Source organism: Chionomys nivalis, chromosome 2 (genome assembly GCF_950005125.1).
Source record: "Chionomys nivalis chromosome 2, mChiNiv1.1, whole genome shotgun sequence".
NCBI classification, from domain to species: domain Eukaryota; kingdom Metazoa; phylum Chordata; class Mammalia; order Rodentia; family Cricetidae; genus Chionomys; species Chionomys nivalis.
This window is the reverse complement of record NC_080087.1, coordinates 101,270,450-101,297,716: the sequence shown is the minus strand read 5'-3', so window position 1 is coordinate 101,297,716 and position 27,267 is coordinate 101,270,450. Positions and strand designations below refer to the sequence as shown.

General features: G+C 34.5%; 1 protein-coding gene across 1 annotated transcript in view; it reads right to left on the bottom strand.

Moving 5' to 3' along the window:
- St8sia4 (ST8 alpha-N-acetyl-neuraminide alpha-2,8-sialyltransferase 4) overlaps positions 1-27,267 on the bottom strand; it is a 94,998-nt gene that overhangs the window by 31,605 nt on the left and 36,126 nt on the right. Inside the window, exon 4 of the mRNA XM_057762708.1 lies at positions 16,844-17,137. Within this exon, the coding sequence (XP_057618691.1) occupies positions 16,844-17,137 (294 nt within the window). The remainder of the gene's footprint in view (positions 1-16,843; positions 17,138-27,267) is intronic.

The following is a 27,267-nucleotide window of genomic DNA, read 5'->3' as shown; positions in this document are numbered from 1 at the left end:
AAAAAGTCACCCACTATCCTAAGGAAAACTTGATGACATTTTTTTAAAAGGCATAATTACAGTACATACAGTCTTTTTTCCTCTAAGAACATGTGAATTAATTATTGTATATACTTATAACTCATTCTAAAGTACCAGAATAATCAAATGCATGGCTAAAGAACTGTCTGAAACCAGAGAACTGGCTGAGCGACTCAGTTGGTATTACAATGGGCCAGGAAGTTGTGTACACCAACACCAAAAAAATATCTTGAAATTTATTGTTTTATCCTGTGTCACTGGTGTCATGAAGATATTCTTATTTTATTAGACTACCTAGAAACTGACATTTCTATTTAAAACTACAGGTTTCTCTAATGTCAATAAATTCATTTCAAATATCTGTGTTGCTAAATGTCTGTAAATGTAATTAAATTGTTAACGATTAATATGTTGTTCTATAAGTAGAAAAAGCAACAGAAATGTCAGTATAAAGTTTCTATGCTTCAGTGAAGGAGATTATATCTTAAACTGCTATCAGCTAGATATATGGTGAGTAGACATTGAATAATATATTTTTAAAGTCTTGATCAGGACTAATAGCTATGCCATAATCAAGTCTAAGCACCTGTTTCTTATAGAGATAGATTAGTGGCAAAAACAAAGAATTCAAATTAGGCACTAAACTAGCTATCCCATCAGTAAAAGAATTTTCTTACAAAAATGTACTTAGCTTAACACAACTTGAAAATAAAGATTATTTTTTTTGTGTGTGTCTCAAAAACTCAGCTCCAAGTCACTGACTTAGATGCTCAAATTGTGGGTATTTACAATACATTCTCTAGGAATTTCCTCAATTATACAATGATGAATATTTGCTTTGAACAGAATACTATATATTTGCAAGAGAAAATAAAATTGTCAGTATGAACAAATATCAACAAATCAAGAAGGTGATAGTTTCCTTATACAATACCATACATATTCAATTCTCCATAAAAATCATTCAACAGGAAAATCACCTAAATTATGTTAAGGCATATGCCACAAACAGAAAATATTTATATACTCCCTTAAATCTTGACTGACTTACGAAGTATAAGAATTGCTATACATTTAATATATAAAATTTACTTGTTCTCTGGCCAAGAACACATGGCAAGCTTCCTTAGTTTGTCTTAAATTTCATTTACAGAAAAATATTTAAAATGTGGGTGGTTTGAGCTTTGCAAATAGCACATCACGCCATCCATCAGATCTCTAAAAGAGAGCTTGATTTCGCTCTGCAGACGTCAGCTGAAAGTCTGAGCAGATAAATGAACTTGGATTTAATGAAACGCTTCGGAATGCAGTGATCAAAATTTTGCTATTTCTTTTACAGTTGGAAAAAATAACCATTGAAATTCTATTTTAGAATTATTTGAAAACTTGGGCTTGTAGTTTGACAGTTCATTTAGTTATTTCTTCTCGACTGTAAAAAAATTACTGTTTAAATCTGTGTCCAACAAGCAAACTCAAGTCATAGATTTAAAACTAGTGTAACTCATATAAATAAAGATGCATTAACTTTTAAAATATTATTTTAACATGATACACAATATTTGCATCAATGGTATTATATGAAAAAAATAAAGAGGAACGATAGAATGGACAATGGCTGTGATGCTAATATGATGCTATATTGTTATGTAAAGGGCTTGGTACAATATAGACCTAGTCCCCTAAACTGAAACTCTGGCAATGCCACTAAATGAGGGTTTGTAGATGGTGAGTCAGGCTTAAAAACCTGGTAATTGAAATAAGAGACTTAATTATATTACCTCAGATTTATTTCTTTAAAACTCCATATAAATTTATTAGCTATGCAAATGAGGTTCTTATAAAGAAACTATTTTCAACTTATCTATAAGTTTAAAACTCCCCATTCTCTATACTGAGCTTTCATGCTGAAAACAACTCATTTAATACCTAAAATAAAATACTGTCTTTGAGTGTGCTCAGATATTCAAATAGTTATGCATTTTTCTTACCTGATATAGTATTTCAAGACATTTTCACTTGTTTTTGTGGAGAACAGTACTTATTTCAGGGCTTTTATAAACTAAGTTTGAAGTAGGAATAGAGAGTATGATTTTTCTGACTGTGTACCCACCGAACGAAACTCACACACATGTGATCAATCCTTGAGCTTTCCTAGGGTAAATGATGGGGGAATTCGAAAGGTTACAAAACTAGTTTCCAATGTATGTTTATAATAAATAACAAGCTATAGGAATGTGCCCTAATATCATTAGCATTAGTCAGTTAGGAAGTCCCATCTCAAAAGGTTGAGATCATTCAGAAGATAGCAAAATTCCCCCAAGCAATTCATGTCATTATGAGTCAAAGTGGTGTTCTAATACAAATTTCTGGAGAGGTTGCTGGATGGTAACACAATATACTCCCCAGTCTTGGAAGCATCAGCTTATAATAAATTTTTGTCTAAATAGATTCTATTCAGTTATGTTGGAAACTTTTCAGAACACTGGGAACTATGTTACTTCAGGGAGTAAAGCCCTAACCTTTGTGAGTGTTCTCATTGTATAAATCCCAGAGAATACAACAAAGGAAAACAGTTTGTCCAGTTTTCCTCTTTACAATGACATCTGCATGTGCTATTCAGGAAGCTCCCTTCCCTTGGCATTGACAATGTTTCTCCTTATCACACTCTGTAACAGCAAGAAATACAAGTACATATTTCCTGAGTCCCCAAAGTTAAATGAGAAAACCAGAATGGGGACATATCAAACCTACCATACCTCACAGCTGAGAGAAAAGAGGCATTCATGAATCTGTCTTGGCCATATTTTTTTCAGCTAGAATTATTTTTTTTATTTTATTCTTTTTTAATTAAAATTTCTGCCTCCTCCCCGTTTCCCATTTTCCTCCCCCTCCTCCCACATATTGCCCCCTCCCCCCTCCCCTCCCCCTTTCCCCACTCTTCTCCTCCCCCCACTCCATTCCCCCTCCCTCTCGATACTGAAGAAGAGTCCAAATTCCCTGCCCTGCGGGAAGACCAAGGGCTAGAATTATTTTTAAAGATGTTCCTTATTTCAGTAGTTGTGTAATCGTTCTTATTGTCTTATTACTCTTTGCACCATAGACTTTAACACATAGAATTATAGAGCTTGGGTCATGAACATTTTAGTAAATTTGGAATTTTAGTAATATGTCTAGTATTCAGTACATTATTATTGGTATTATATTATTAGTGGTATTGTAATTGATATTATTGGTATTATAATTGGTATTATTGGTGTTATTATTGGTATTATTATTGGTATTGTATTATATTATTATTGGTATTATAATTACTTAAAATTTTGGTTTGTACTGCTTTCTACCCTTTAATTCCGGAAACTCCTCTGTGATCCTCTGACTAGTTATAGCTCACACAGCCCTAAGGATGTAACTCAAGTCCTTGCCTGCCCCACATCTGCTCTGTCAGTTGGCAATTCTGTCACTTCTGAAAGCACATAAATTTGTTTTCTTACTTGCAACTAGAGACTATTCGAAGCTCCTTACCAAAGAAGCCATCTGCATCTTCATGGGAAAGGAATGACCATGCTGTATAGCTGGCCTGTTTATTTTCATAATATATGAATGTTTGGAACTCAAGAAATTCTAAGTATTATTCTGCTGCAGTAAATTTTCTTAAAGAAGATGTATTTTGTGTTTTAACAGTCTGTACATTATAGGAATATTTTTGGGAATATAGTATGTGTCAGTTACTTCCCATAAAATAAAAATCTGAGCAAATTTTCTGGTATAGGAATGTTTTCTAGAAAAGAAAAAAATAAAAAAAATGTTACATGAACAAATTAAAAAAGAAAACAATGTTAGCAGTGTTAATTCTTGCTGGTGGGACTTTTCTTAACGATTATTCATGGTGGGCTAGTTGGTCTCAGCATACACCAGTTAACTCCACAAATCTCTAAAAGAAGACTTCCTCTTAACAAATAGAAATTAAAGATTAAGAGTTTTTCCTCGAACATTTATGATTTCTACACAACAGTTTCAAGCACCGATGAGAAACAAATACTTTTGGTGCAAAATCAGTGTGTTGGATGAAGATGTTTTCTATGTGCCCATGAGAGTTCAGTATGCTTGCAGAATTCTACTGAGAGCAGTAAGATCATCCATGGAATACAATGTTGATTAGAAATTTCATGCAGCAAATCATCCTACTTTAAGTAAAATAAACTTGAAAAAAGAAGAATATGTTATTCTCTAGACTAAAATTGGAAAATATTAATAGCAGTAGAAAATGTCAATTGGTAGCATCAACCCTCTAGTTCTGAATGCTGAACTATAACCAGTTACCATGTAGTGTTTCAGTTATTCACCGTGATTCGCCTTTGCAGTTTGAACAAGTACATTTTGAATCTTTAATGACATTATTTGAGTCTAAGCTCAGTTTTAGGTATTAATGTTTAAATAGTTCTCTCGTGTCGTTAAAATTCACTGCCTAAATGTGAACTAAGCAGGGAGACACTAGCAAACATGGTGATCAGAATGGGGAAAACATCCTCAGGAGGCCTCAAACATACAAAAGGAACTACAGGCAATTGAGGAAAATTGGCAACAGGATAGGTAGCCCTCTCCAGGGAGGAACCACTCTAACTGATTGTCCAATAACAATTGTTTGGCCCTGTAAACATACAGGTAATTTTATATGGGCTCAGTAGGTTTATTTATGAATATATATGCATATACAAATGCATATATGCATGTCATAGCATTAATGAAGAAAGGCTGTGACTTTGAAGGAGTATAGAGGAGGGTATTTGGGATGGTTTAAAGAGAAGAAAGGGAATGGAAACATAATTAAAGTACAATCTCAAGAACAAACAAACAAAAGTATTGTTACAATGACCAAGGAATCACTGTCCATACAATTGATTAATGAGAATCTGTTCCAACAAATTCTTAATTACTTCGTGACACTATCTCTTTACACCTTTATGTTCTGCAGAAGAGGGAATGGATCCTTGCGCCGATGTCATCTCTACAACAATGACAAAGAGCAATTTATCTCTATAGCAGCGTGCTTCAAGCAACACAGTCTGCTTTCATTATGAAAACAATCTGACCTTGACAGCGAAAGTCTATACTCTCGGAAACAAAGGCAGTCTACGTTCATAAGAACTGACTAGCAAGAGCGGTACAGTCGGCCTAGACCTTACATAACAGTCGGCTGGAGTCACCCACATGGTTTTTCTGGGACAGTATGGAGGATAGAAGTTGAAACGGGCTTTGTACTTGACAGTTTTGATCACTGGCATTTGATTGATGCTCTCATCATAGACAAAATTCTTAACAATGGGAATAAAGCTAGGCAATGCCATGGCTGTGTTGAAACCACCTGTGGAAATAAAATGCAGCATGTGTTTGCTCAGTTTCTCTGAACAGAGGTCTGATTTATCACCTACGTGCTTTTGGAAGTGAGTCCCATTGTGCTGCCTTTGACACAGTTGTGTGAGGTGGACAGTTTCAGAGCTATTATGAGGAATGGGAATCTGAAGTGCTGGGACCTCATCTTCTTACCCCCCAAGCCACACAAAAACATCCACAAAAGCCTTGGCGATTGCTTTTTGTCTTTTGTGGTTTTTTTTTTTTTGTTGTTGTTGTTGATGTTTTACTCCAACCACTTAATTACTCTTAACTGGGACAATTTATAAGCTATTTACATTTCTCTATGCAAAGAACTCGTTTTTTAATATTGCTCATATATTTTAAGGTACTAATTTCATAATTGAGACTAAAAGACTTCCGAGTTACATATAAGCAAAATATTTTTAGGGTTAGAAATTCATTTCATATAAGAGGTTTCTAACATGTTATACAATATTTACTTTACCCACAAGAATTTTATTATTTTTCTTCTCTGTGTTTTAAGATGCCTATTTGTTTTCTAATGAGAAAAAAATAAGGATATGAATTTGGGTGGGCAGGAAAGTTGGGAGGATCTGGAAGAGTTAGAGGAGTGAAAAAATAATCCAAATATAATGTATGAAAACTAGTTTTTCAATAAAAATAATTTTGGTTCATGACAGGGTCAGAACCTCAATTTATATCTTGAGAATTGTAGTTGTTAGCTATTGGCAATGTAAGCTCTACAATATCAGTAACAATAATAAAAATGGTTGATCATGATCAGTCTCCCAGGAATACCTCTAAAACCTACTATTATCCAACTCAACCGCAGCTAACCCACTTCAGAAACAGAACAAACTATTACCTTCTTTTAGTGTTAAAGGATAAACCAGGGTCTGTGGCAGAGGGGACAAGGACCCTGTCGCTGAGCCATCTGCTAAACTGACACTTTCAAAAGACTTATTGGATGTTTTGAAAAACACTTAGGTAGTGTGTGCACATATTCACTGTGTAAGCACACTGTTTGCTTGAAGTCCATAACGGATGATTTAATGTGCATTATCAATGATCCAAATAAACCAAATATCCATTTCCTTATATATAAATTAGACTGTCTTAGTGCAGATTAGTCCAATTTCAATTAGTATGTAATGTTCCATTTTCATCCTGAAAGTTCAGAGAAACAAAGGAGTTTCTGGAGTTAGTTGTGAACTAGGTACCCTAACTAGAAGAGTGAATTCTATATGGACAAAGATAGATTGGTTTGCTTTCTAAAGAGAGACAGAAAGAAATGGCTGGATTTAGATGAGCCAACTGGAAGGAGTTGGGGGGGATGGGAAACCACAATCACTATACTTATGCTTTTTTTTTCTTCAATTAAAAAGGAAGAGCAAACTGCAGAAATGGAGAAACATGGAATAAAAACCATTGTAATGAATATAACTTATGAACCAAATGCATCTGCTTCCTGTAGCTTTTATATGTACATATATATGTATATATAATATACACTTCTGCTGTGATTACTAAATTGCAGCATGGCATTTGAAAGATTCTTAAAATCAGAGTATTTTCCCATGCGAAAATGTTTAGAGAAATTTTGGAAAGTATCACAATCATAAAATACCATTTTAAATTATTAAATTAATAGAGTAAATAAATTGCTTAAAAATAAAATGTTTAAAAAGACACTGGCAGATAACATGCAAAAGAAAAATAAGTAACTAAATTATATTACTCAGTTGCTTTTCTCCGACCATAAGGCAAATTTGTAATGGTTGGTCTTGATATTCTAATTAATATACTCCAATTGCTATTTTTAAAAACTATGTATATATTTTAGTTTTGAAATTACAATATAATTATATCTTTTCCCCCTTTTTTTTACTCCTTTCAAATTCTCCCATCTATGCCTCTTGCTACTTTACTATGTTACATATTTATGACCTCTTTTTCTGAATGTTGCTATATGTGTATGTATGTGTGTGTGTTTGTCATGTGTGTGTGTGTATACATGTGCATGCATGTGATTGTTCCTCAACACATACATACAAACAACCCACTCCATATGCAAGGTTTTACCTCTGTGTGTGTTTTCAGGGCTGATCATTTGGTGTTGGATAACCAATTGTGCTCTTCACTGAGGAAGGCTATTTCTCCCTCACTCAACCTACCTTAGATGGCTGTAGTTGTTTATCTAGGACTTAGGACTCATGAGCTTTGACCCTTCTGGGTTACCATGTTTATTGGTGTCATTGCTCGGGTCATGTTTACACATATATATTTGTGAGGTTTCAAATGTTGTAGTTTTTGTCATTTTTTAGGAGATATTGTGGAGGTCACTTTTCATCACAATTTGCGCTTAAATTTTATCACTACACTACTATAAGAAGGTGAAATTTAGTAAGTATCTACTTTGCAACCTAGTAGATAATGGGAACAAGCTGATACTTATCTGCTTTATTCTTTTATTGACATAGGATATGTTATAAGGCTGTGTTTTCATTACCTGGATTTGAGCCTCGAGGAACAGCTTTCCTCTTCATCATAATTCCCCAAGGAGAACATAATTTCTAATTAGTATATAATTACCTCACTTTCATTATTTTCTGTGTATTTTCATTTGCTCTACAGACGACTCCTAGCCATACTTTATAGAGCTACTTGTGTGTGTGTTTGACCTTTTTCAAGAGTGCATTTTCCTTTCTGCTCAAATGTGCCCCCATCCAGCAGAACATGTCAAGAGACCTTAGTGCTTCCTATTACGTATGTAGAGATATCAATACATTGATCCTTGCTGTCATGAAAAGTAGGGACACATTTTAACAACTTACAATAGAGAAGCATACGACTTGTGAGAAGAACACAGAGAAACAGAACTCAAGACATTTTTGGAAAAAGAAAACAGAGACAGAACCTGCATGCAACTTGAACTTTTCAACTGAGATTGAGAAAGAAAACGCAAACTGTACACAGACCACAGGGAGAACGCCTGTCCAGGAAGTAACCCAGTAACCCACATTTTAAAATGTGTCATTAGCGTTTCGATTACATTGAATTCACTCATGCGAAAGTCTTGAGTTATGAGCCACCTACATGGTCATATTTCTTAGTATAGTGTAAATAATGAAAGCCGCAAGGAAACAATATTGTGACTAAAGTTTAATTCATTGGCAAAATGATGCTGCCTCGGGTTGCTCATCTGAATATTCTCAGAGACATAGAGAGAAATACTCTTTCAGAAAAAAGTTGCCTTCAATTTGAAACAACTACTATGCTTCATTGTCTTGCTAATCAAAAAGATTAAACTAGGGCACGTGCTTTATAGAGAAATATTGCAGTTGTACTGCACATAGGTCAAAATAGAAGCCATATGGCAATGTTTGAGAACAAGCTGAAATCAAAACAATTAAGCCATCTTCTGATATTACTTGTAATAAATATTTTTCCTTTTCCAAATCTTTCCATTTTGTCCTTTTGAAAACACGAGTTTGAGTTTATTCAGTACTCCAACACAATTTGTTTGAATGACTGTGACAGACGCAATTTCCTCAAGTATACCTGGGAGATATTTCTGCCTATGCTTGACTGGACACTCTGCACTCTGCTGGTATCTGGCCTGAATCACACTTCTGAAGGGTAGTGGTGCACACGTGAAATTTTCCCGAGAGAAATACCTTACATTGACACAGCACTTTATCTGTCTTTGCACACGATTATGTAGGCAGATTTCCACATCTGAATGACAAACTCAATAACTGAAAATTTAAATTTGTATTGTGTCATTAGTAAAATTGAAAAAATGCTTCAATCTATAAAGCATGCAGAATTTTTGTTGTTGTTAAGGTCTATAACTGTCACAGGATCTAGCACACCAAGTACTCTACAGTTTCATTCTTTTTATAGAAACATTTCTGTGTCAAAGTAGAAGTCTACCACACAGAGATACCTCCTGTAGAGAAAAGAGGGCAGAAATTATCCATGTTTAGTTCCTTCTAATTTAATGTATCTCTCCTACCTTAGTTAAGAACTATGCTTTTAGCTGGGCAGTGGTGGCGCACGCCTTTAATCCCAGCACTCGGGAGGCAGAGGCAGGCAGATATCTGTGAGTTCGAGGCCAGCCTGGTCTACAAGAGCTAGTTCCAGGACAGGCACCAAACACTTCAGAGAAACCCTGTCTCAAAAAATCCAAAAAAAAGAAAAAGAAAAAAAAAAAGAACTATGCTCCTGTGGAATCTGTAAAGTAATAATAATACATATAGGTGCTTTTAAGAGTAGATGACAAGAGAATATATCAACTGCTCAGCAAATTTCTGGAAACTTTAGCTCAAAACTGCATTCTTCACCATAGTTTTATTTGAAGGATAATGTAAAACAAGAAAAAAAAATGATGCTATCTACACAACTGTAGAGCAGTTAGGATATTATGTTGTATGCCGGATGGAAGAGACAATGAGAAATTTAGTCACTTGAATAACTAATGCAGAAGAATATGTTTTCAACACAAGGTGAAATTACTAGAATAAATTCAAAAAATACGCATCAAATAACAACATACTTATAAAGTAGGGGATTTTTGTTATATATCTGATAATGACAACATGTCATTTCTGAGAACTGCAAGACATTCCTGGTTTCGTTTGAGTCAGGAATGTATCGAGAGTTAAGGGAATTCACTGTATGTTGAAAGTGTGGTTTGTGTGATTGTTTGTTTAGGTAGAACCACATTTTGTTTCCAGTACAGCCTTATTGTGTAGCACAATTCATCAAGCTGAAGCTCCTTCTACCTCAGTTTTCACAGTGTTGTGATTATAGGCCATATTAAACCCTGGAACTTCATCTCATGTGTGAATAGATAACAAACAGCATGAATGGAATAAAACAGATAATCACTTTTCTGTTATATAAACTACAATTAATGCATGAAATATTAACATATTATATGCACTTGCCAGTATATATTCGTATACTTACTAGCATACCAAGTAAGCAATGCCAATATACACAAATGTATACATGATCATATATAGAATATACATGTTTATGCTATTACCAGCTTATCTTTTACCTGTACATTTACTTTGTGATCATTATATTAGATTTTAAACATTTTGTGGACTTCCAAATATAACATTAGTTATTGTATTTTCTAAAAAACATCAGAGAAAAAGTCCAAAGTAATTCTCTAATATACTTAGTATAATGTGTTATGAAAGCTATACTAGTATACAAGCTTTCTGTGTATATATTATACATAAATAATATATAGGAAGATAAATGAATGTGTATTTAGAACATACATGTGCTTATTGCATTTTAATATCCATGTAAGCCACAAATAGAATATACTTCATGACTTTTCAACAAATTTATATTTATTAAAAAAGATATGTATTTTAGAAAACTTTACTTTTATAGAAGTACTATAAAATTTAGAAGGACTAAATCCAGCATCAACATGTCTATCTATCTGCTTGCCTGCCTGCCTGCCTATCTGTCTATATCTCTATCTATCCATCCACCTATCTACATATTTATTTACTTATCTACCTACTTATCTATTCATCCATGCATCTATATATCAACCCTTACATGCATGCACACAAACACAACTTCGTATACATGTATATGTGCATAAATACATCTCTTTAACTGTGGGGAATAAACATTCAGCTAAGTAGTAATGGTTTTAAAGTGTATGGACATTTTTTTGTTCCAAAATATACTTTAAAGTGGAACATTCATGAAGGATGTGTCTGCTTTCATAGTAAACAAACAAGCAAAAAATTCAGTTAGTTTTTAAGAGACTGTAGACAAGAAACATCTGAGAATATTTAAGTAAACTTAGCACAGAAGTGAGCATTACAGGAGAGTTTTACATATCCTGTGTACACAAATTTACAGTTTTGAATCAGTAAAATTCAGAGGGCAAAGAAATGTAATTGTTATTAATGTCTTAATGTCAACACTCATAGTTTAATGATTAGAAAATGTGGCACATTTACACAATAGAGTACTACACAGCAGAAAAAAATGTTATCTTGAAATTTGCAGGATAATGGATGGATCTAGAAAATACAATATTGTCTGAAGTAACCCAGACCATAATAATACTCATTCACAAGTGACTTTTAGACATAAAGCAAAGAAAAACTAGCCTACAATTTACAATCCCAGAGAACCTAGATAACAAAGAGGACCCTAAGAGAAACATACGTGGATCTAATATACATGAGAAGTACAAAAAGACATGGTCTCCTGAGTAAATTGAGTGTAGGGATCATAGGAGAGGATGCAAAAGGAGGAGGGAGGAAGGAAGGTGATGTGAGATTCCCCTCTCTATTCTATGAATAGGTTTTATTGCCATTGGTTAATAAAGAAACTGCTTTTGGCCAATGGCTTCACAGAATATAGCAAGGCTGGAAGAGATATATAGAGAGAGTGGGCAAAGTCAAGGAGATGCCATGTAGTTTTCAAACCTTGCCGGTAGGCTTCAATCCTGTGGTGATGCACAGATTAATAGAGATCGGTTGATTTAAGATATAAGAGTTAGCTAGCAACACAGTAAGAGATTGACCAAGCAATGTTTTGATTAATACCGTTTCAGTGTGATTATTTTGGGTCTGGGAGGCTGGGAAACAAACAAGCAGCCTCCTCCTACAGGGAGGAAAGTGGACAAAAAATATAGCTGTATAAAGACAATAAAAAATAAATAAACCTGAGATTTAAACCTGTAAATAGTTTTATCCCAAATTAGCACTGCAAATTCCTTAGTAATAAAATTCCTCAAAAATTCTTGCCTCAGTTGAATGTGTCAGGCTTTGCTGATTTCCCATGGGAGACCTTACTTTTTCTGAGGTGTGGATGGGAGGGGGTAAACTGGGGGGAGGTGTGGCAGAGTAAGAGGAGGGAAGAAGGGGCAACTGTGGTTGATATGTAAAAATGAATAGAAAATTTTTAAAATGGGAAAAATTCCAACAAAGAAAAAATCGATAAAAGTTAAATTAAATTTTTTTTAAAAAATCTAAAATAGTCTCTAAAGAAAAGGATCAGCAGACCCAGGGGAAATAGGGACAGCATTAGAACAAGGCAACAGAATTGACCGAATGGGACTCTTGGGGGCTCACAGAGAACAGTGAACCTGTAGGAGCCTAATCCAGGTCCTCTGCTGAGCAGTTTGGTGTTCTTGTGAGATTCCTAACAGTGTAATTGGGGGTTAACTCTGACTTTTGCATGCGTATGGGATCCTTTCCCTCATACTGGGTTGCTTTGTCCAGCCTTGATATGATGGTATGTGCCTGGTATTATTGTTAACATATTATTCCATATACATTGATGTCTCTGGGAGGTCTACTCTTTTTGGAGAAGAGACCAGCTGATGAGGGAGTGGATCTGAGGGAGAGTGGAAGTGTAGAGGAGAGACTGGAGTTAGGAGTTAGGGGAAACTATGATCAGGAAGAAATATATATGAGAAAAAAAATGATACTAAAGAAATTTCATTCAAAAATGTACAATGACTTTAAAAGGCATTAAACAAACTTTATCTCACTATTCAGCATGGACATACGAACTTCTATACATACAACACTATGTTCCCTGGGTAGTGACAATGAAGGAAAGCTGGCAATTGACCAACCCAGCTACCACCCAGGCAAAGAACCAGGGCTATGAGTCGGCCCACTCCAAGATCCACAGAATCTATGAACTGTTGGAGCATGTAAAGGGGACTAACCTAGAGATTTAAAAGTGCAGAATCTCCATGACACAGGACAACAGAATATCCCAAAAGAGCCCCAGTGAGAGCCCATTAGCAGTGGCGTACCAGAAACCAGAAGCCTCTAGACCCACCAATGACTCAAAAATGCTTGCGACTAAGGATGAATGGATGGGATATGAGAGAACGAGGAGAGACGTGGGACCCAACGCATGATGTAAAATCCACAAAGAATCAATAAAAGTTAGAAAAACAGTAGGATAATCATGCAGCCCATGCAGCATAGAATTTGTACTATTTCCTAGGGCTTTCAGAACATAGACAAAAAACCCCACTATGTAAGTTAATAAATGATGATTAAGCCTTAAAATGGAATATCTGAATTCAGTGAGATGTAGGTTATTTTATAGTCAATTTTTCTTATTCTTGCTCCATATTTAGATTTTAAGCCCAAATATTCGCCAGGCGATGGAGGCGCACGCCTTTAATCCCAGCACTTGGGAGGCAGAGGCAGGCAGATCTCTGTGAGTTCGAGACCAGCCTGGTCTACAGAGCTAGTTCCAGGACAGTCTCCAAAGCCACTGAGAAACCCTGTCTCGAAAAACAAAACAAAAAAAAAAAAAAAAAAAAGCCCCAATATTCGTTTTGTATACCAGGTTACCTTTTGCTATTTTACAAGACTTCTCAATTTTTTTCTCTGGTTTCACTTCATATGACTTTCAAAAATAGATCATACATTATGATAAAACCTAAGACTTTCCTGAGTTTGGGGGTTGTTAATTTATTTTTTTAGTGCCAAAAAAAAAAAAAACTAAACTAAAATTAAGTCAGAGTTTAAAGTCAGAAGTTTCATTATTTTCAGATAACATAGTCTGACTGTATGATAGCTTCCAATTGATCCTTATATTCAGCAACCTTGATACCCTTCACTTTGTCAACATTCTGTCTTTGACTGCAGCACTCAGAAAAGCCATCATGTTTCAGCCAGCATCATAGTGGTACTCTATGGAAAATGTGTGTTCTGCTCCCTTAACCTTTCATCATTCAGTCAACACCAGTAACCAATAGAGGACCTGAAACTATTTCGTTAAACTGTTTAACCACAGGTTTTCAGATGAAAGAGCCAGTAGGACTTACCGCTCTAAATATGTAAAACTTATCTTTTAGATTTTGATCTTGTTAATTTCAGATAAGTCTTGTTTTATCATTGCCTTTTAATCTTGTTTTGCCGGTGTTTACAGTTTATTATTCTCTTTTAGGATTCCATCTACAGAGAACATGTTGAAATGACACGACACACTGCCTGTAATGTTAGTTTTATAACTCCTTATATGCATTTGCTTTTTGATACACCATGTCTACAACTTTCAATCTCATTTGAAAGATGATTGGCTACCTCAGAACTATTTTTTATGCATGCCACCTTTCAGGATTCCATCTCTTTACCTTAGAGGAAGCTATACAATTATTTGAGTAAGAATGTTATAATACACCTTCTAGCAAAGTCAAGAATCACTCTGGTCAAAACTACAGAAAACATGGTGACCACAGTTTAACATGTCACACATTATGGCTATTGGATTTATCTCAAAGCTCTTTGTTTTACAGCACTTACTAATTATTGAAATGGTTTTCAAAAAATAATTATGTGAGAAATATAAATAAGATGAAACATAAAATATTGACAAGTGAAGGAAAAATAATTGATTTTGTTTACACTTTTTTACAAGGTGAAATAAATATAACTGTTGACTTAGTTACTATAAAGGCAAGGCAGGCAATTCATTTGAGTGTCCCAGGAGTTAGTTGCCTGCCTGGGAGGGAGCAGATGCTTTCAAGCACAAAAAGAAAACAAAATAAGACATAAAAATGTCTATAAATCTTTCATTAATATTTTGTTAAGTATATTTGTTTCTAACTGGTTAATAACTTCAACTGTACAGTTGAAGTTTCAATTTCATAATTTGTCTTGGTATTTAACTGCAGAATATTAGCTAGAATCTAGTGAACATATATCAGTTCACATATTAAATTTGCTTTATGTTTGTTCTAATCAGGAGTTGAGGATGTGGTTTCTAGTCCTAATCATCTATCTCTGGAGAATATATGTCTAAAATTAGAAAGAGATCTATTTTTAAGAACAATGTGATAGCAATGATATGAGTTTTTAACATAATGCATTCAAACTGTAATCTCTGTTTGGAATATATCATTCTTTTCAGTCAAATTTAATTAAAAGGATACTTGATAATTTAGAAATAAATGCTAAATTAATTATAATCTAAATGAATATGTATATATATGAAACCTCTCATCAAACATAGTAATGAATATTGAATAATTTGATCCAATTATAACACTTAATTGTGAAGAAGATAGTACCACGTAAGAATTTCTGGAGGCTTCAATGAGAAATGGTAAAGATTTTCAGGAAAATGTTTCAATAATAAAACAAAACAAAAAACTTGGAAATAGTTCCTATTCTACAAGGAAACTATTTTAACTCTGGACTTGGATCATTTGTTTTTCTTTTAGGAATTCTATTCCTGTATTTATTTGTTCTCCTAAACCTGGTATTTATGTCCCCATCCACCATGTCTAGCCTATATCTTTTTTTCCCTGTGAGTAAATTAATTAAAATATCTGTTCATGTGCAGGATGTGACATCCCACATTCAGAAATATTATTGTACTTCACGCATAATAAAGGGGATTCCCTCCCAGCAAATTCCCAAATTACTTTCCCAGCCTGTGCTTTAGTATTCACAATGGGCTCGCTCTCTCTCGCTCTCTCTCTCTCTCTCCCTCTCCTCCTCCCCTCTTCCTCCTCTCCTCCAAATCCCATGATATTTGTCACTCCAGTCTGACTTTTATGCACCAATCCGTTCTTTATTAATCATTACAATTATTATTCCCTTTTTAAATCTAGTCAAATAATAAGTCTGCATTTTAAGCTTTTGCGAACTTGAGGAAGAAATTACACATCCCTGCCAGTATGCTCTGCTACAATGTCGCCGAAACATCACATGCCTGTGGGTCCACCATACAGCCTCTGCATTTACCAATGTTTTCTTCATATTTATATGTACAGTATTTAATACTTAAGATACTTTCATAAACAAACAGAAATATTTATCATGAATCAATTTATTTAACACACTTACTATGTGCATAATACCACTGACCTTTCTGTCATTTCTGATTTTTAAGTAATGTATTATTCCTTATACAATTTTTGTTATGAATTCATTTTCTTAAAAGGGAAATGGTACCTTAATTTGTAAAAATGGCAAGTGTGACACTGGTATGAACCATGAAGTTATATAGTCTAGGTTGAACTCCTGTCTTACTGATTGTCCTCTGACATGTAGATAGTTGCTCTTTTAACAAACCTAACACTTGTTTGCCCATCACATTGCCTAGTAGACATTTAGCATGTCATTAGTTTTACCACAAATTCTTATTACCCTCAGTCACAGGAAGAAATAAAAATGAGTACTTTGCTCATGAGCGGGCATCAATGTCAAATTCAACAATTTGCGTTTCCAAAGCAAAAAAAAAAAAAAAAACCTAAGTACACAAATAAAATTCATATTTGAAAATATAGAAAGCACTATAAGATAATGAAAATGTGTTTACTGTGGAGGTCTTCCTGATTCTCCTTCCTGGCTAGAGAAAATCTTTAGTTACGCGTTCCATTGTGCCAAGGACAGACTGGTCCTTTCCAGCCACTTACCCTCTGACAGCATGAATAAGTCTCAGTGATGGATAGGCAGTTCGCACTTTCAGCTTATTCTTAAGGATTAATGCATTAACCCATTCCACGTGCTTCTCTCCTCCTTTGACCATGAAAGCAGGAATCCAAAGGACACTGTCATTCAGCATGGAAAGTCTATGCACAAATTTCTCTCTGTCACTCTCATTCCGAAAGCCTCCAAATGCTCTTTGCACAACTGATGGATTCATGGTAATAAAATCTGATTTAGTCCCCACATCCGCAGCAAACTCCACCACGGGAGCTAGATTACACCTGAGGAAAAATTAATGGAAAAACGAAAAATAAATATGAAAAATTCACTCGTAAAATAATGTGAATGAAAAGAATGAGGAACTAGCATGTTTTTTATCAATAAGCATATCAAAACAAAACAAAAATCTTCCCCAATAAACTTCCTGGCCAAATTACATGTTCAATCAAGCAACAATATTATTAGAAATATAATATTAGAATATTACTTTCAATAAAGAAGTTAACTCCCAGTAGAGCTCCAGTTCATCTAATCTGCTAGATTTTTCTTTTGTTTTCACAAATCTGTATAATAGAGTTTATAACAAATAGACTTATAAGGCTAAATCTACGAGGACTTTGTTGTTATGCAGCAGGAAATCTAAGCAATATGTTGTTCACATAAAGAAAACATAATATACTTTCTGGTCAATTCTGTCCTGTTTATTGGGCTTGAGTCTTTTCAACACCTTTATAATTATTTCTGAATAGTTTGACTGTTTAATACTCTGCGCTAAGGGAGCCTATATCATTTGTGCAATACTGTCCACTACCTTCTATAGACCTATACAGTGAATAAAATAACAAAATAAAATTATCTTTTTTAGCTCGACATTCCGAGATTTTAGATGTGTAGGAGAAATGTCCTCTCTAATCCTTCTTAGGTTACTCTGTAGATTCTTGCATTCCAGGGCCTTCTGCCTGGAATAGGATATGTGTTTCTGATTTTCCCCATGAAATCAAGACGCTTTAGAAAGAACCTACACCTAACTTTATTCATGCAGCATGATCTCATTCTCATATTGAAAGACAATGTAGGAAAGTATCTTCAATACATGCCCAACTGATTTGTGATGCTGTATTGAATATTTTGTATTAATCATGAATCATGAAACCCTTAATACACTTATTTTAGCTTGTTGGCATGCATGTTTCAATTAGTTTGTAACACTTAAATTTTCTTCAAACAAGGCTTTTTATTCTGTAAAAGAAAAATGTCTTTTAAATGCATTCCATCTATGCATTCATGAAAACACACCTGCTTATACCTAAAATACAGCTTCACGCCTTTTTTGTTAATCCTTCGAAAGAATGAATATAGATCTTATAGTTCATTAGTTTTACAAAATTCTTTATTTCTCTTCCATGAATTTGCACATCAATTAAATTCCGAAAAACTTAAATTTTAATTAAAATGGAAATTGTGTATCCTATTGCAGAAACATTGTCTTAGATATAAGTCTATACCTCTCTTAATTAATATATGTTATTTCATAGATCTCTTACAACTTTACCTATAACAATAGATATTTTATATCTTACACTATTAGGTAAAGTCTTTAATATCCAGAGTGAGCTATTAAAAGGGGAAAGGAAAAATATTGACACTTAATATTTGCATATTAGAAATTAAAGGTTATATTTTAACATATATCTTTATGCACGCTGTGTCATGTAACAGAGGTTTTACCTTTTCTTAGTATGTGTCACTAATTTACTAACTATAAGTCACTTCCTTTATAATGTAGACAGTCAGAATAAGAAAGCCCTGAATGGCTGTTGCACTGAGAAACGCAGAAATTTCCAGGATGGTGTACAAAAGAATAGAAAGTATATTTCACCTAATACTCTAATGTGAACCATTGTCAAAAAATCTGTCATGAGAATCATGGCATACTTAAGATCTAACACCTGATATTATTTGTTTGAATTTACTGGGTAACAGGGTCTCCATGTAGCCCAGTTTTTCCTCAAACACCTATAGATAGTTTTAGCCTTATATGTCTACAGTCTACAGGGTAACCATGTGCTCCAGATCCTTCTGCCCCCACCTTTCAACTGCTAAGACATCAAGTGTCCACAGAAACATATGAAATACTAGCACCTGCATTACACCAATATTTAAAATATCTAACACGTTAATCAATCTGATCATAATGTGAATTTGGATCATGTAGGAAAAAGGCTATTCTAAGGGTTATTATTATAGATGCTACTTTGAGTAACATGCAAGATCACAAATTAACAGTAAAGCTGACAAGACCCTGTCAAGATAGATGACACCATACATATCTTACTGCTAAACATAGAAAAAAAAACACCCACAAAACCTCAGCAGATGCTTTCTCTTTGTAGATAGCATCTATACTTCATACCAATAATATAAAAATAATCAGAAACAACTCTGCTGAAGAGAGGGAAAGTTTTTACTGCTGAATCATCTGCTGAGTGAGAAAGAGTTATGATTATTATGTTTATATTCCCTTATAATCCCATAATTCCTTAGCATGCAATATTTTAACATGAACTAAACATAGTTCTGACACAAAATTGTATGGGCATGTACGTGATAAATGAACATAGTATTTAAGTACCTATAAATTCTTACCCATAGACCCACATATTAATGCATCTCTCACCCTCATTGGGGAAGCCTCAATGTGAAGTAGACAGTCATTAACACAGAGACCCACTTTGGGACAAGACACACAGAATTAGAAACTGTGGTATCCTTAGTCCTAATGGATCATGTATTCAGGTATATCACACCCCTCCCTCCAAGTCTTAAGGATCATTTTGAAAGAAAAAAGGCTATAAGGTCTAGAGACGATGGGTAAATATAAGGAGGTTTTGTCCTGCTGATACAGCAGGGCAGATGCAATTATGAAGTTACAGGAATTTTAACAGCATGAATAAGCTCTATGAAAGCTCAAGCCAGATCAAATCCCAGAGGAAGAGTGGGCACAAATTCCTACCCCAGGAGCTATTGCCAATTGATAGCTGCTGGGGGTAGGGGTGGTTAGTTCTTTTAAGAGTATTGCACTTCCTAAGTCTACTGCCCTGCAGTGGAAGACCACATATCCAGGGATGTATGAGGAGCACAAATTGGACTTGATGGGTGGAAATAAAGAACACAAGGTTGGATAGTCACTGAAGGAGGATTAGACCTGTGAGGAGTGGAGAGGGGTCTGAATGATCAAAATTATTGTTCAAAATTCTCAGAGGACTAATAAATAATGAAAATTAAAATTTGGCAGAACCTTAAAATAAGAAGGAAGAGTTAAAAAGAAATTCAATAATTAGAGATCAGTACTAACTGAAGACATTTTTAACTTTGGAAGCATAAAGATTCCTCTATAAAGCTTTTGTTTGTTTGCTTGTTTGAGAATAGGGTTGATCTTAAAGAAAAAACAACATGTTTAATGCAAAAAAATGAAGTTCAACGAGGATGATGATGACATAAAGAACATTGTATCTCCTATGAATGTCAAAAGCTGTATCTATAAATTCTTACTAGCTTGACTGCCAAAGGGCATTTAGACCTGCTAACCTGGGTGGAAGAGAGCTTATCCCATAGAAAGAGCGATAGGAATGCAGAGAGAGAGAGAAAGTGTTCTCTGAAAAGAAGCACTTCAGTTGGTAATCCAGTTCCAAATAGTGAGCTCTGAACACATACATATGAGTACGCATTATACAGACTGAGAAGGTTATATCGAGGAATATATGTGCATATGCATATATGCACATAAAAATTAACAAATAAAATAGGTGTTATGATATGAAAGAAAAATAAGGACGGTTATATGGGAAGGTTTGGAGAGTGGAAAGGAAAGGGTGAAATAATGCCAAATATTATAATCCCCAAAATAAAATTAAGAAAAGAACAACTGGACATGGTAGAATAAAAAATAAATTTAACCATGGTATTTTAACAGCTTGGGCATAGACCAGTCAGGCTTCAAGAAGAATGGTAATAAATATACTGAAAATAAGGAGACAAAAAGATACACCATAAAACGTAGCTTATGTTGGCCATAAAAGGCCATTTTGTCATTGTTGTGGAAGTGAGTAGACTGTTTTTGCCCCCACTGGAAATAAAGAATAGAACCATGACTACATGTAGCTGGCAAATTCCTATACAGTTAAGTCAGATATCTAGTCATATAATTAGGTGAACCTCACATATTCAAGTAAAATATTAAATAGCTACTATAATGAACCAGCAGTGCTTCCCTACCGCAGTGCAGACAACTGGCTAGCCTAGATGCAGTAAGCAGCAATGTTGCTGATAAAGCAAGACTGTAACTGTTTCTCAACATAAATTTTCAGTCTTTCTAAATATCTTCTTTGAAAGTGAAGAATGTGGGGTTAAACAGAGTGTCTCAAAAAGTTACGAAATGCTGTTTGGTTACTCAGTTTCTTTTTAACATTGTAAGACAGAGGTGGCCAATTTCAGAATGATATATCTTTAGAAGCCAAACTAGTGTGAAAATATGAGCAGTTACAGCGATGAATTCCTTTGTCTTTAATCAAATTAATTTTGTATTTTCAAATTATTCTTAACAAATAAAAAATTTAAAAATGCACAAACTTGGAAGCCTTGGCAAGCTTATTCTTAACTTATAAATTCTGTAATTCCACACTATTGACAGAGTTTACAGGAATGAGATGGATCCAACATCAATGAAGTATTGAAATTTCTTTTGTGACCCCATACTGTAAATGATTGTTTTTTTATAATCCTCATGTGAAGTGAAAGTGCTTCTTTTTTTCAAGACTATATAAATTATCTTATAATCCACAAAGAAAGTAATGATTGCTGCGTGTATGAATTCTAAAGGATCATGGAACTCCCAAGCAAGAAATTACTTATTGGATTTATCATCATTCTCAACATTTCTCTTATATTATGTTTCTATATTCTAAATAAATAGGATAGCTCTCATTCATTCATTCATCGAGAACTCACTGTCCAAACAGCACTATTTTCAAAATGCTTCCCTAGCTGTTCTAATGGTCATGTTGTTCTTCAAGGATCTTATTAATCCCAAATATAATGTGGACAGATATTATCAATACTTTCACCAAAACTTGGCCATTCAGTTATTCACTGTTTATTCACTCAAGTGTTTTTTTTTTCAAATTTATACTATATATATACTTATTCACTGAAGACTCTTTGCTGAAACATGATGATCTGTGTATCTGGAGGGTGTTAGTTAAATACTTATACAAGATATATTAGATTAAAAGAAGTGGCTCTGAGTGGGTTGTATTTGGGTATTTTCCATACCTGTGCTTGATATCCAAACAAGCTTCTATATATATATTTTCTGCTCTGACAAAATCCACCTACCTTTCTTTCAGTTAACATTAATCTCTCAGCCATAGCTAGTGTTAGCATTTGTCAAACCATATCTGTCCCATAAAGGAAGCTTTTCAGGCTTTCTGCAATCTTCTATCTTAGTTCTCAACTTGAAGAGTCAAGCAGAAGAACAGAGACAGTCTTCCACCTGTCATATTTTAGACTTTATGTTGATCTCGGTATTGCTGATAACATTGGAATATATGACTTGCCAGCCAACTGCATTTTCTGGGTTGAAGTTCTGAGGCTCCATATAGACGTAATACCAATCAAATCAAATGCATGAAAGCTTTTGAAGAAAATAATTATCATGCATTAGGAAAAATATCATAAACCATCTGATAAAACTTTTTATATATGAAACAGAAATCCACCTACATGCAGGTATTTCAATCTGAAAACACGGTGGAAGAAACAAAACAGGAAAGTCATTTGCTTGTCACAGGGCAGGGTGCCTTGTCCTGTCTTAGGATTGGAGGGGGGAGGGTGGAAGGGTGTGTGGAGGGAGTGGGAGAATGGGAGGGAATGGGAATTTGGACTAGTATTTTTAAAGTAAAAAATAATAATTAAAAAAAGAAGAAACAAGAAATATATGCATTTTTCATAAGGTGTTGCTATACAAACATACAAACACACAGAGATAACTACCACATGTGAATGTTGTTATTGTTACAGGCATTGATGAAATCTTCAACTGGATATAAATGCAGAGATGTCGTCTCATGAAAACACTGATGAGTAAAGACATAAGAGTTTTAAGATTTTTTTTTTTTTTATTTTTACAAACTCAGGATCTTTTGCGTTACTAGAAAGTGTGGAGCGAATAGGGATCTTCAATGTCTAAAGAAATCCCATTCTAAAATGGAAGTTTTATGCACAAAGAAACTTGTTAGACTGCCATTCTTGTACTTGAGTTAAACAAAGAAGGAAATGTTCAGAAGTGCTCCAATCACAAAGATATTCTAGAATGAATGATTTAAGAACCACCTATGAGTGAGTACATGTGATAATTGTCTTTCTGTGTCAGGGTTACCTCACTCAAAATAATATTTTCTAGCTCCGTCTATTTTCCTGTAAAATTTAAGATGTCATTATTTTTTCTGCTGTGTAGTGCTCCACTGTGTAAATGTACCACATTTTCCTTATCCATTCTTCGGTCCAGGGACATTTAGGTTGTTTCCAGGTTCTGGCTATGATTTAAGTCAAATAAAAATGTTAAATACGCCTGACATTTGCCCAGGCTTGTGTTAAACTTGAAGAATTAGCAGTCAGTCAGCATCATTTCTGTTTTCATCTACCTCTACCAGTATACTCTAACTCAAACCTATGTGACTGATGATAAACTATTTTAAGTTTAATTGTTCTCTTTTATATTTTCTCTCTTTGTAGATGTTCAGTTTAGAAACAGAAAACATCCATGAAATTGTATTTATGTGCCTATATATACATATATTCCATTTTGAATAGAAAAAAATATTGTTCAGTAAGCAATAAGGCAAGTTTAAAGGTTCATAGATATGCCTAATTGTACATAAAAGATGCCTAATTGTACATAAAAATGAAAGTACAAATTGAAATATAATAATCAGGAAACCAAAGAGATCACATTGAAACTTAATAACTCATGTATGATAAGTAATTTATTATGATTATAAAAACTATTTATGGACCCTGATTATGTGCCAGAAATCTTATTGTCTTTGCATATAGTATAGTGTGATTCTAAAATAGTCACATAATAGAGACACCCGTGTTAAACATTTCCATTGACATAAAAATTGAATCAAAGAAAAACTGTCCAAGACTTCATGTCCTATAACAAGAACAGGCAAATGTGAAGCTCATGCTCTTTCCACTGTTCTTAGGCAATAGGCAAGTTCTAGAGAGAATTTGGTCACAAGTTTTGTTACAAGTGATGTTGAGAATGACTATGATCGCCATCACACTACTGATTCCAAGTGTGTTGACTAAAGAGGAGTTCTATTTTCCTCACTCTTCTATGTACTCCTTCCCAAAAATCAGGTGATTTTTCAATAAGAGTTGGCTTAGGTGAGAGGGATGTGTTAATCTTATTATGGAGTTTAATGAAAAAATATATATAACAAAATAATTATGTTTCTATTCCTCTCTTGCAAAATTCTATCATATTAAAAGCATGAATATTATTTAAAAAGCACAGGAAAAGGGACTGATGAAAAATAATGAATTAGTTTTGGTATACATGTATTTCTCCGATAAAAGATAATAAAAATGTCAAAATACTCTATAAAATGTATTTAATAAGTATATGTGTAATAAAAAAAATCACATTATCTGGGACTTAAAGGAAGGCACTTTAGAAAGACAAACTATCCAAAATTTTAGATAAGAAAAAAAAGATTCCTTCTTATTATATTAACTACCAATAGACAAGATTTGGAGATCAGGACACCATTATAGAATGTTTCCTTGCAAATTCACAGTTTTAATCAAATTCAAGCTTCATATTTATCAACTTTCTCTTTAGGTTCTGGTTAATATTTAGTGGTGTGGCTAATTCAAGTCAGCATTTGTTTTTCAAGAAAGATTCAAATAAGGGGGATGGGGAAGATTGAAATGCAGCAATAAACGGGGGGGGGGGAAGGTGGGGTAGACACCACATGGACAATGATTGGCAAGGATTATTTTCCTTAACTAAAACCTAACTGTTTAGTAATCAAAGATTGTGTACTAAGCTGTATTGGAGACAAGGAAGAGGTCACTTCCATTTCCTCTGTGTCTTTATATATTTATAGATGAAAATTCTGAAATGTCAACAGACTGCAGAACTCAAATTAGGGCACTACTCATCTGGTTCACAACCTAGTCCTCATTACCTCAGAGTCTCAAGGTATAAACTCAGGGAACATTTAAGCTTTCGTCCCTCGCTTATTAATAGTCATAAGCACACATAACTGCAAGACAATATGTAACAACAAAATACCAAACTGTTAGAATACTCTTCCTAGAAAGTAAGCAACACCTAAATAATCTTTAATGAAGTTGGCTTCCTAGGATGTCTGTGTTTTATAATTCAAGGCTGTCCTTTTTTTTTCTTTCCTTCTTCGACTCTCACCTCTTCTGTTTGTGGAAAGCAGTTAGAAACCAACTCTAAGTAACTAAGATGGGGAGTTCCTTCTCGAATGGATAATAAAATTCCCATAGCTTTCTTAGATCTCTCAAGTCTCCAAAGGTCTCCTGCCAGAGCACTTATAGACATTTGGAAATCTCACTGTATTCAAGCCTTCCTCTCATTGTTTAAGACCACAAATAAGAACATCTGTTTAGATCGCTTGGTCACTGGTCCTTCCTTTGTTGTCAGGGACAGAATTAAAGTAACTGCTTTGTTTTCATTTTACAAATGACAGCAGGCCCTTTGCTCAGTGAGTAGACCTATTCCAGATAAGAAGATTGGTAAGTCAGACTTCAAGCAGTTCCAGAGAGCAACGAACGTCCAATTAGTCACTCAGCATCCATATACAGTGGCTACCAGTTTCTAGAGATTTGTACATGCCTTGCCCCTTAAGTGAGCCCAGTGATGAGTTCTAGCCGTCCAATTTGCACAATATAAAAATTACCACCTATCATGCCTTTTGCGTGAACTCCTGTCTCCTACTGAACTCCTCCTGGGCTGTCTCTGAAACCCTTCAGATATGTATGTACACAGGAAAACACTGTAGAGCTCTCTTCACTCCTCTGAGTCATTTCCTATTTCTTAACTGTTACTCCTGCTGCCCTGACAAAAGCAACATCTTGGAGTCTCTTTCTACTCGTTTGGCCTCCGATGGCGTGTTCTCAATCATTCGTCCATACCCTTTCTTTTTACTCAGCACTTCTCCATCTTGGCTACATCTTGCCTAGATTTTTCCTATAAATTCAGTGAATTTGTAATTTCTAATTTCATCTTCCTCTCATCTTTTGTTAACATTTACTATTTGTGATCATTCTCATTTGCAAGGCTTCACATAAGTGAGATTTTAATACTTATATTCCAGAATTTATCTCAGATTTTTTTATATAAATGACAAATTGATTAGTTAAGATTAAGCATTCATTGGCAGGAGTAGACCTTCAGAAGTAAGTCTCAAATCATAGGGTAAGCAAATATGACGCTTGGACCAGGAGCTCTCTTGCTTTCATTTGAGACAATAGTAACAGTCTCTCTCTCTCTCTCTCTCTCTCTCTCTCTCTCTCTCTCTCTCTCTGTCTCTCTCTCTCATATTATCATTCTGTTTGCTATGTCAGTTTTAGCATTAGACTATGTATTCCTCAGATCGTATCTATTTTTTTCTTTGTGTCATTCACGCTTACCAGTAGTGAAGTAAATAATTTGCAAAAAAAAAAAAGAAAAAAAAAAGGTAGTTAAATAGCTTGCGTGGAGTGTATGAGATTTGAGTTTCATTCGTAAATCCACGTGAAAATACCAAGTGTAATAGTACACATATATGACTATGTGATGTGGAGGCAAAAACACAGGATCTCTGGGGCTTACAAGTCAACCAGTCTAGCCAATTCAGTGTGCCTCAGTCCAATGAGAAGCCCTGTCTAAAGGAAAGGGGTGGTATTTTTGAGGATGCCACTTAAGTTTGTGCTCTGATTTTCATGCACACTTGAACACAATTGCACACAAACAAACACAAAAATGTGCACACATGTACATATACTCATGTAACATATTTGACTAAGTATATGGAAATAGTTGGTATCCGTAGATTCTGAAATTCATTGCAAACACTCAAATATAAATGCAAACATACACATACACAGAACTATAAACATTGAACTTCTCATACACACAACAAAGTACAAAAGTAACGTGATTATAAGTCTACTTCCCTGAGGAGCAGCCTGGGTCACACAGGGGCTCTGAGCAGCCCTTGGTCATTTGTCTCAGAGCCAGAGCAGCAGAGCTGTCAAAGTACCTAATCTACGCTAAAATATGTTTCAGATTTGAAGTAAATAATTAATTAAATACATAGTTATAAAAATA